We start from the raw sequence: 11,938 nt of genomic DNA, 5'->3' as shown, positions 1-11,938 counted from the left end.
TTTTTTCTTATATGGCTGTAAAATAGGTTCTTGATGATTCGAGTGCTCGTTACGGTAAAGTTGCACAAAATGCAGGATGCTCTAGTTCTTTTTCGTACACCTCGGTTTAGTGGCATGGTAATCTAGAATTTCTTGTAAATTCTAAATATATTTTTTTAGCATATTTGTTAATAATTTTTTTAACCGTTTATTCTTATATATTTTTCTTGCAGGTTAATCTTCTTAAGCCCATGGATCTTTTCTATTGGAATCTTCGCTCTTTAAGGATGAGTCTTCGTGAAATGTAGTTTGAACTTCTCTATGGGAGCGCATAGAACTTTCCTTTCGCCTGTAAAACTTTTTAATTACATATTAGTGTTTTTGTAGTTCGAATTTGTTTTAGCTATCTAATGTTTGATTGACATTTGTTTTAGTATAAAAATTGATTTTGACATTTATTTGTATTCGCAACACTTTTGAGAATGTAATAGACTTTTATATTCAGCTTATTTGATATTCACGAAATGTTGGATTTTTAGTTTTCATTATCTACACATTATCTTTTGAAATTTTTATAGTGATTAATTGAATATATGACTATTAATGATGATTTTTATAGGCAAATGTATTTTGCTTTTAGTGGCGATTTTAATTGCCGGTATAGAGTAATCTTTAGCGGCAATTGTTTTGTTCTTTACCGGCCGCCAATATAATTGCCGCTAAACTTTTACCGACCCCATTTATGGTGGTAATTATTACAAATGCCGGTAAAGAGAGTAGCGGCGATTAAAATCGCCGCTAATCTATAGGATAATGGCCGCTAAAGGGCAATTTTGGTGTAGTGTTAGTTTAGCGAGTTAAGTTTTGTTATCATCCTCCCTCTTTTGCCAAGAAATACTAAAGAAATGATAGGAGGATACAACTATGTATAGCAGGGAATTACAGTACTAAACATAACACGGCATGCAACAGAAAGTATCATTTCTGATGCTGAGCAAAGAGAAACACAAGTCTACTCACTTTTTGCTCATACTATAATTATCAAAATTTGTTTTGCCGAAGTATTATGTGAGAGCTCAATAAATTTGTCTGGAGCGTCGATGTTGATGGCTTCCCAAATGAATGGAATAAGACAAGTTCTGCTCCAAAATGAAGGTGATCTATGTCCTGCGGTTTCCTGTGCAAATTGATGCCGTAGATACGCACATAGATGTATCTGTAAATCAAATATCGGTATATGAATACCACCATTGTAGGATAATCTATTTACATTGCTTATAATAACAAGAAGATGTAACTGGGTGTGGGGTTATTTTGATGTCACTAAGCTTATCTTTCGAAGGCGAAGTAATAACTATCGTAGCAAAGAGAAGCTTTGTTGTTTTAATTAAAAGTTTAGTTACTACATATCAGTTCCATTGGGAGTTTGATAAACCATTTGGCCTTTGATTATAGTCTTTTTTGTCTTATTGTTCAGCTTGTTGGCAAGTATAATTTTTAGTAGCTTGGGCATTTTCTTCAACTCTTGACTATTCTCCATCAGTGTTTCTTGTCACAACTAAAATGGCTTAAACATATATCATTTTGTTAGGAGAGATCGCCGTCTAAAAAAGCACAGAAAGCAAGGGTTTGCTGGTTTATGTGGATCTTGAAGGTTGAATTCATATAACTATGAGAAAGTCATCATTGGCGGCTTTATCTTTAGACACTGAAATCACGAGATCGTCTGAACTATTACTCACAATTATACGAAGATCGATCTTGCAACTTTGATGGCGTGGGAGATGAAATTGATTTTGTAAAACTCATAAGCTCCTTGCTCTCCGACTTTGTGATTCCATGCAGCCCCTCGACTTTGATTTCTGTTAAAGAACGCACAATAAGATTGTTAGACGTGTGGAGAGGCTTAATTCCGCAAGGATTTTGAGGGGGCAGATGTGCAAAAATCTCCCGCCCGCGAGAAGAGAAGGGACCCGGGCCGCTCCAGCGGAACCATTTGCTTGGCCCGGACTAAGTCGGATCGAATTAATTGGCCAATCCGGCCCGGCACAGCCCATTAATACGAAACACGCGGCCACCTCTATCCGCGCGACCGTCGCTGCTCTCCAGCGTTCCATCTCCACCGAGCTGCTCCAATGGCGAACCCGAACACCGTGCTCCATTCCTATTCCTTTTCCTCTCAAATCCCACCTCCATTCGTAGTCTAATCCTCTCCTCCTCTTCCAATGGAGCTTGCCTCTTCGAGCTTCCTCCTCCTCCTCCTCCTCCTCCTCCTACATCGTCTCTCGCACCTCGAACCCCTCCGACGGTTCCGATGAGAATGGACCCAAAAGAGCTACTATAAGGCTCCTCCAATTCTCCGTAACCCTAACGGTGATCTCCGCCTCGCTTCCTCAACCCCGGGCGCTCGCCAAGGTGGCGGAGAAGAAGCGCCCGCCGAAGCGCGCGGCGGAGGCCCTCTCCGCCGAGGAGCTTCGGTCGTGGACCCGCGGCCTCCCCACCGTGGGCGACCGGATCCCCTACACCGAGATTTTGAGCCTTAGGGCGGAGGGGAAGCTCAAGCACATCATCAAGCTCCCCTCGGCGAGCTTGCGCCGACGGCCCGACCCGGTACTTGTTGTTTTGGACGATTCTAGGGTTTTGAGAACGGTCCTCCCCACGGTCGAGAGAGATGAGAGGTTTTGGGAGAGGTGGGATCAATTGCAGCTTAATTCCCTTTGCATCAATGCTTATACTCCCCCGGTTCAAAAACCGGATGTTCCCGCGCCTTACTTGGGCTGGTTGGCGAGGATTCCGATGCAGTTATTGTCGTTGATGAAGCCTAAGCCGAAGTCGAAGCGGGTGCTGGAGCTCGAGAAGGCGAGGAAGGAGCTTGCGGAGAGGAGGCGAGCTGAGCTTGCTAGGGTAAGGCAGGAGAGGGAAGCCATGGAGAAGGCTCTTAAAGCTCAGAAGAAGGCTGATGACCGGAAGCGGAGGCTCGAAATGAGGAAGGCTAATTATGAGCAGTCACTCCGGCAAGCGAGAAGGAACTACCAGCAGATGGCCAACATGTGGGCTGACATGGCCAGGGACAAAAACGTCGCGACCGCCATTGGGGTTTTGATCTTCTACGTCTTTTACCGGACGGTCGTGCTTAATTATAGGAAGCAGCAGAAGGATTATGAAGATAGACTGAAAATTGAGAAGGCGGAGGCTGAGGAGAGGAAAAAGATGAGGCAGTTGGAGAGGGAAATGGCGGGGCTAGAAGGGACCGGGGATGACGAGGACGAGGAGAAAGGAAGCGAGCAGAATCCTTACCTTAAGATGGCAATGAAATTCATGCGGTCGGGTGCTCGGGTGCGGCGCGCGCACAGCAAGAGGCTGCCGCAGTACATGGAGAGGGGCGTTGATGTCAAGTTCAGTGATGTTGCTGGTCTAGGGAATATAAGGCTTGAGCTTGAGGAGATTGTTAAGTTTTTCACGTTAGGGGAGATGTATCGGCGGCGAGGAGTGAAGATTCCTGGTCAGTGTCTCATACGAAATAAGATCTACGATTTGGTTCTTCAGACTACTTAGTATTTAGCTTAAAGACTAAACTAGTTTGGATATTTGATGATAACCATTAAGGTTTAGCTGATGCAGTCCACACAATTATTTTCTTATAGTTTAGTTGCTTAGAAGTTTTGATAAAAATTGTAGAGATGTGCTCTGCTATGAGTTTCATCATGAATGCTTGGCTTGTAGTTTATACTACCTGCATCAGGTCCCTCCTCTTTTCTTTTACTAAAAACTTTATCATAATTCTCCATTATGTCTAAATGCATACACCAAATTAATTGTTTGTTCAGGTGGCATACTATTATGCGGGCCTCCTGGAGTGGGTAAAACGTTATTAGCGAAAGCTGTTGCTGGCGAAGCAGGTGTAAACTTCTTCTCAATTTCAGCTTCACAATTTGTGGAAATATATGTTGGTGTAGGTGCATCTCGTGTTCGTGCACTTTATCAGGAGGCAAAAGAGAACGTAAGAATTGTCTAATTGCACTTTCACCCATATTTATTACCTTTTTTTTTTTTTTGTTATTCTTGCTGGTTTACTTAGAAAATTCCTGTTCTTTTCAACACTTTCTTAATATAGGATATGCATTTTTCATGTCTATCATGGTTGACAACTTGACATGGTAGATGCGTAATATCATTTGTTTCACTAGCTAGTTGTGCAAAATTTGTGAAGTGCTATCTCTGATTCTCTGTGTATCACAGGCCCCTTCAGTTGTCTTCATTGATGAGTTAGATGCTGTTGGAAGAGAACGTGGTCTAATTAAAGGTTCTGGCGGACAGGAACGAGATGCCACCCTTAATCAGGTAAAAAGTCTACGCAGAATGCGTCATTATCTATTTAAAGTAGTTGTTGCTCTCTTAAATATTCAATTATGTTTTGACATTTTGCTTCATGGGCTCACTGAAGCTCCTTGTATGCTTGGATGGGTTTGAAGGAAGAGGAGAAGTCATCACCATCGCTGCAACCAATAGGCCAGATATTCTTGATCCAGCACTTGTGAGGCCTGGGCGATTTGACAGGAAAATATATATTCCAAAGCCAAGCCTCATAGGTCGAGTTGAGATTCTCAAGGTAGTGATTTATAATTGTTTTTTTTTTTTATTAGTTAGAGATGCTCTTTGTGAAATCTAGGTATGTGTACTTCACTTGGAAGCCAGAAAATTGAAAAGGTAAACTATATACATTGTTAAACACGTATAAAATATTGTTTCTCTATGATGTCTTCCGTGCGAACCATGTTCTTCAAAGCTCAAACTACTGTTATTCCACTGCAGGCAGCTTAAAATTGAACTTTTTGGCGGCTGTAACTTTTCATACCCTTCGTATAAGAAGATTAGGAAAATTAATTAATTATTCATACTCTGTTTTAATTATACTAAACTATACATGAATGGTTTTACTGTTACAATTTTCAAGCATGCTGACATTACATTAGTGTTTCCGACCTAATAATCCTTTACAAAATGCTATGAATAGGTCCATGCTCGGAAAAAGCCAATGGCTGATGATGTAGATTATATGGCTGTTGCTAGTATGACCGAAGGAATGGTTGGTGCTGAATTAGCAAATATAGTAGAGATTGCTGCCATAAATATGATGCGAGATGGCAGATCTGAGGTATGCCTCATTTTCTCTTCTCTTGCTGCCTAACGCTTTCCTCTGATTCACTATAAACAGGAAGCGGTCACTGAATAAAGAAAATCTTATAACTAAGGCTGATCATGGCCTATTTCTACGTACAGCAGTTGTATAATAAATACTTGATTTTGGTACAGATAACAACTGATGACTTGTTGCAAGCAGCACAAATAGAAGAGAGGGGAATGCTGGATAAGAAGGATAGGAGTTTGGATATGTGGAAACGACTAGCTCTTAACGAGGCAGCTATGGCTGTTGTCGCTGTGAACTTTCCCGATCTAAAGAATATTGAGTTTGTATTGTCTGGTACTCTGCTCTAGTTTTATTGAAGCTAATTTACTTCTTACTTGCCATCTTTAGTATAATAATGTGCTGCTTGACATAGGTTATGACCTGGCTTTGTCAGCTGTGTTGATTTTTTCTTATATCATAAGAATATCAAGAGTTATCATCTGCCCCGCTATTTTTCTCTGTGTTTAATTATCTGCAAAATGGTAATTAAATTTTTGGATGCACATTAGCTACCTGCAGTATGATCAACTCAACTAATATCAGAGTTAATCTCACCTCGTGCTTGTCCATGAAGTCTTGCATATTTATCTCTTCTGTGAACAAATGATGTTATTAATGCTGCATCTAAGTAAATTGATCATGTAGACAAGTTAAAATATTCCACCCTCTGATAGAGGCATAATAAATAGTTGTCTTTCGTAATAGAAAAAACTCAGCATTAAGCGTCTAGCTATACTTGATTTATTATATCACTCTGTAACATGCATTATGGGGATTTTGTGAATGGAATTTATTTTAATTTATAAAGGTGAAAATATGGCAGTGGGAAGTTAAAAATTAATGATTTACATGTTGTTGTTCTTTTATACTTCTATTTTGGCTTATTATTCTTATATCTTGCTGCCACCGTGCTTGTTATTCTCGTTGTTAGGGTTTCCTTATGCAGTATGAGGCATGATATGTTAACAGTTTGGTTACTTCTATCTAGGTAACAATTGCACCTCGAGCTGGCAGAGAATTGGGATATGTGCGAGTGAAAATGGATCATATGAAGTTTACAGAAGGAATGCTTAGGTAGTTATGATTTCAAATTAAATATTTGTCAATTTTGAGCTCAAAAGATATCGAAATGAATTTCTGCTTGATCACCCATGATTTTGGATGTAATATTTGATTTGTCTAACTTGTTTATGTTGCACTTCTCCGACGAATGAATTTCAAATTCTTACGCTCTTTTGCTTTTAATTTACCAGTCGACAATCTCTTCTTGATCACATTACTGTTCAAATTGCTCCTCGTGCTGCTGATGAAATCTGGTATGGTGAGAGTCAGGTTAGTAATGCTGATATTTGTACTTTTTCTCCTTTGCTAGGCCTCTTTCATCTATCCTTCGCTTTCTCTCTGTTGTTGGTTCTAATGTTGTTGCCTATATAATTATGTGAAGTATGAAAGATACTCAGGCGTGGTGTCGCTTGAATGAAGAGCGATATACATGTAAAACCTTAATTATGACATGGAATTTGTTGCAGTTGAGTACAATTTGGGCAGAGACAGCGGATAATGCCAGGTCAGCTGCACGGAGCTTCATCCTTGGTGGCCTATCTGAGAAGTATTATGGTTTATCTGATTTCTGGGTTGCAGATCATATTAATGTATGTTAAGCAATATTCTCTTCTGCAATATCCATCTCTCTCACAAGCACCATTCATGACATTGTCTATTCTTTCAGGAAATTGATTTGGAGGCTCACCGAATTCTAAATAAATGCTATGAGCGAGCAAAAGAGGTTTGTGCTTATGCCATGTGTATCTAAATGTCCCTTTTCCTTCTTGGCTTACACCATTTGATATGGCCAGACCCAATATGTGGAGTTATTTCTTTCAGATTCTACAGCGAAACCGAAAGCTCATGGATTTTGTGGTTGATCACTTGGTCGAGAAGAAAAGTCTAACCAAGAAAGAATTCTTCCAGTTGGTCGGAGAACATGGTCATCTTGAGCTGATGCCACAAAATATCGTCAATATTAGGAATACCAAACGGATGCAATTTCAAGAACTAATGATGACTCAGAAGGGTTCAGCTCAAGAGAGCCGTACATGACATACCAAACAAGCATTCTGTAGGTATGCTTTATCATAATTTTGACGCTCTAAACTGTCTATTTTTGTTCTGGTTGTGCATTACAATGCAAAGTCCCCTCCACCATTCTGTTTTGGTTGAGACCAAGTGAAACATTCATATTCTTTGCAAAAATTGAAATGTTTATATTTCTTAAGATGATGCACAATCTCACTCACTGAAAATTCCATTTATCATGAATAGATCTTCGAAGATATATTAGTTGCTTTTATTATGTAGCACCGAAATCGATAAGCTCTCCTTTCCTACAAATTATTTTGTATCTGAGAATTTTCATGTAGCCTGAGCTTTTCATTTTGCTGGACTCTGCTGAGTCAGATTACTGTTCTAATTGACATGGAGATTTGCTGGAGTTGATATGTTATGCCTGTATTTTCCTTGCAGTGTTGTATATGAATTATGAACCTCTTTTGATCTATCACTTGGACTTTTCAAATTTTTGTGAGGGATGCAGTACGTCTTTGCTGTCGACTTCTTTTATACCATAATTGTTGTCTTCTAAGTTCTATCGAGATACTTATATTCTCGGGTATTGAGATCACGCAGGTAGATGGTTTCCATGCAGCTAAGTTGGCATTATATTCTTTGACATTGCCAGTAGAAACTAAAGTCGCCCCGTAGAGGCTAGTCGGAAGGCTCTCATTGAATGGCTACTTGAAGAGGTGTTTTCGAGATCACACTGGCGTACTCTGCACTTGGTTGCTATTCGTGCACCAAAAAAAACTTATCCCAAAACGCTGCTCTTTCCTTGGCGGGAGTGGCTGATCGATTGTGAAGTCGAGAATTCGCATTAAAGCTTTGCGCTAGTGTCAACTGTTGTACGACAATTTTGTTGTTTTCAGAGATTGTAAGGAGATGGTGGGGATTTTATCCATTATGAGTAGATTTTGGTGCTTTTTTTTTCCTGCTCTGTTCTTTACAGGTGTTTAAACAAACGTAATTTTCTCTCTTCTGTGGATTAATTCTGGTGAGAGTTGAGTTGATGGTACAAGTTGTGTCAAGTGACTGTAAAAGTTAATAGTGTACTGTTATTTGATTAGTTAATCAATTAGTTAATCATCAATATTCCGTGAAGATCAAATCTGAGATATTAATGTTCTTTGAACTCCTAACAATATAAAGGGTTTTTTTGCAATTAGATCCCTGACAAATTTTTATTTCAAAAATAATCCTGTCAAAATTTAATTTGCAAAAATGGCCCGGGTCTGCCACGCAGACGCCACGTCAGCGCCACGCGGGCAGGGCTCGGCCCGTATGTTAAGTTGAACATGGTGAACCATTCACCGTGTCTAAACACGGTGAATGGTGAATGATTCACCGTGTTTAGTACGTACTTTTTGTTATGTATTTTTTGTATATTGAAAAGTGGAATAAGGAGTAGGGATGTCAATAGGTATAGATATCTGAAATATTATTCGAATTCAAATCCGAATAAATTATATATATATATATATATATATATATATATATATATATATATATATATTATTATTATAAAATTTTTTTATTTATTTATACAATATATAAAATATTTAATAATTTTTATTTCTTGATTCTTCATCCAACCCAGGCTTCTAAGGAATAAAAATTATTAAATATTTTATATATTGTATAAATAAACAAAAATAAATTACGTATATATATATAATTTATTCGGGTATGGATTCGGATAATATTTCGAATATCCATATCTATTGACATCCCTACTCCTTATTCCACTTTTTAATATACAAAAAATATGTAAGAAACACGGTGAACCATTCATCGTGTCTAAACACGGTGAATGGTTCACCTTGTTCAACATAATACCTTGGCCCCAGCCCTGTCCGCGTGGCGCTGACGTGGCGCCTGCGTGGTAGAGACAGGACCATTTTTGCAATTTTAATTTTGATAGGACTATTTTTAAAATAAAAATTGCTCAGGGGGCTATTTGCAAAAAAAACCCCAATATAAAACAAGGCAGTCTTTTTTTTTCTTTTTTTTTTTTTTCTTAATGAGTATTTTGTGTAGTCCCCTCCTTCCACTGGGCGGCTTGTTTATCAAATAGGTAAATTATAATTAATAAACATTTTAGTTCACGCCTACATATATATAACAAGATAAAGTATTCATCATACATATTAGTATATAGATAAATCGGCAGGTGATACACTCTGATTTAGTGAACAGGCCACTGCGAAATCATATGGGCTCCTCACTACTCTTCAGCCGCTAGAGTGGATTGCAACCGTCCATTTGCTTCTACCACTTAAAAGCCTATAACAACTTCTCAACTACCTTAACTGCCAAGTTACTAGTTCTACTTAGTTACACAAAGGCCACATGGCCTAGATATAAATAGCAAGGCCCCTTTGTAATTGGGATGGTTTTTGGAACTGAATAAAATTCTCTTCTTCATCTTGATCTCTTCTCTCTCTCTACCCCTTCTTCTTCTATAGCACTTCTTTCCACCATTGTTGAGAGTACCAGAGCTACGTTGGGAGCTCCCTATCCTCACTGGTGGAATCATCGGTATCATTTTGGTATCAGAGCGCCGATCCTCGGCGTGGTGGGTGGACATGGAAACGAGGGCTCAAGAGCAAAAGAAGATGGAGGAAATGCCCCGGCAATTGGTCAAGGAATCGACAACTCGACAAGATCAAGCCATCCAAGAATTAAGGGAGCGGCAACACATGGACATGGAGGAGGTACGTCAAATGTTTGTAAATTTGCATGCATCAACTTCTTCTTGTGGGGGTCACCACTCCCCTACAAACCAGCGCTCGGAAGGTAACAATGCCCCTAGGTCTCAAATTTTCCCGCGATTCACTAAGATTGAGTTCCCTCGGTTCAATGGGGAAAATTTAAAGGGCTAGATGTATCGCTATGAGCAGTTCTTCGAAATTGATGGAACTGCTGAAGATGCCAAAGTCAAATTAGCGGCAATTCATTTAGAAGGAAGGGCTCTGCAGTGGCATCAAATTTTTATGAAATCGCGGCTAACGCGTGCAATTCCTAGTTGGGAGGAGTACATATCAGCTTTAAGTGCTAGGTACGGATCAGATTTGTTTGATGATCCCATGGCTGAGCTTAAGGGGTTGAGACAGATAGGATCTGTATTAGAATATCAGGATAAATTCGACGCACTTCTTAATAGAGTGGAATTATTGGAAGAATATGCAATGAGTTGTTTCATTAGTGGGTTAAAAGATGAAATTCAGATTCCAATAAAAATGTTCCAGCCCCGGACATTGCAGCGAGCATTGAGCTTGGCTAAGTTGCAAGAAGTGGCAATAGAAGGGCACAGTAAGAATCACAAAGGGGGAACGAGGGTAACTACTGGGAATCCACCCCTATTACCCACTCCGAAACCCTTCAACAACCAAAATTATTCGCAAAACTTCAGAGCACTCGGACACTCGGAGCGACTCCAATACCAGCAAAATCTCCTAGGAATATTACTAGTGCTGAATTTGATGAACGAAGAGCTAAGGGGCTGTGCTTTTGGTGCGAGGATCGATATACTCTGGCCATCAGTGTAGAAAGAAGCAATTATATCGAATAGATTACTAGAGGAAGAGCCCTCAGATGCTGCAGTAGTCATGGAGGAAACATATACTTCCAATGACGTTTGTTCTGAGGGTTCTGAACCTACACCTCAAATATCGTTGCATGCGCTTGCGGGTCAGGTAATGTTACAAGACTACAGGACGATGAGGTTATCTGGAACCGTAAAGAATAAGAAGGTGCACATTCTCATTGATTCGGGAAGTACCCACAATTTTCTTGATACTACCATCGCCACTAAACTAGGGTGCTCTCTAGAAGAAGTGCCGGCGGTGAGGGTAACTGTGGCTGATGGCAACAAACTACTAAGTTCTTCAATATGCAGGTCCTTTAAGTGGAAAATGCAAGGTTTGGAGTTTAATGCTGATTTACTGTTATTGTCATTAAGGGGTTGCGACATGGTGCTTGGAATCCAATGGTTAATCCAGTTGGGTCCTATTCTTTGGGACTTCAAACAACTCCAAATGGAATTTCAGGTCAAGGATCGGAAGGTAGTTCTCAGGGGGTCTCAAAGAGCAGATTTGAAGATGATAGAAGGAAAGGAGCATAAATGTAAGGTACCGAACTTCTAAAATCATGAAGTTATGGTGTACGTCGCTTTGGAAAGCCATTTGGATGGTTTCGGTGAAGTTCGGTGAAGTTCGGGAGCTATCGGGCGTTTCGGTGCGCGTAGGCACGGAAACGGAACCCGAAAGGCTATGTTGGGCCGTGAGCTAAATCCGACATCAATGTGGATGAAAAGATGATGAAAACATGCTCGAAAACATATTTGGAGAGTCCCGGTTCGATTTGAAGTGAATCGGAGGTCAAACGAGCGAAAACGGACGAAAACGGTGAAAAAGCTGAAAATTGGCTAAGTCTGGGCTGGAGGTCTCTCTGGGACCGGTCCCAGGTAGAGAGACCGGTCTCTCAGAGACCGGTCCCTCATGAAGAGACCGGTTCCCGAACCCCGAAAATGCCCAGTTCGGGCTGTTGCAAGAAGAGGCTTGTTGAGGGGCTTAAGTGCAATTTTGCACTTATTAGAGTGTATAGAAGTGGGTTTTAGCCCATTTCTCTCTTCTCCCTCACCCCAACCGTGTCCCTCTC

General features: G+C 40.1%; 1 protein-coding gene across 1 annotated transcript; it reads left to right on the top strand.

The window, feature by feature from the left end:
* LOC109710693 (probable inactive ATP-dependent zinc metalloprotease FTSHI 2, chloroplastic) lies at nt 2,212-8,380 on the top strand (the record flags this gene model as incomplete). Its single annotated transcript, XM_020233429.1, has 12 exons — nt 2,212-3,481; nt 3,807-3,979; nt 4,219-4,320; nt 4,424-4,588; nt 4,994-5,134; nt 5,293-5,451; nt 6,156-6,241; nt 6,421-6,499; nt 6,697-6,819; nt 6,897-6,953; nt 7,052-7,290; nt 7,853-8,380. Coding segments are annotated over 11 exons (2,571 nt in total), but the record flags the coding sequence as incomplete, so codon positions are not given.

The sequence above is a fragment of the Ananas comosus genome, linkage group 5 (assembly GCF_001540865.1).
Source record: "Ananas comosus cultivar F153 linkage group 5, ASM154086v1, whole genome shotgun sequence".
NCBI classification, from domain to species: Eukaryota; Viridiplantae; Streptophyta; class Magnoliopsida; order Poales; family Bromeliaceae; genus Ananas; species Ananas comosus.
This window is presented reverse-complemented; position numbering and strand designations above follow the sequence as displayed.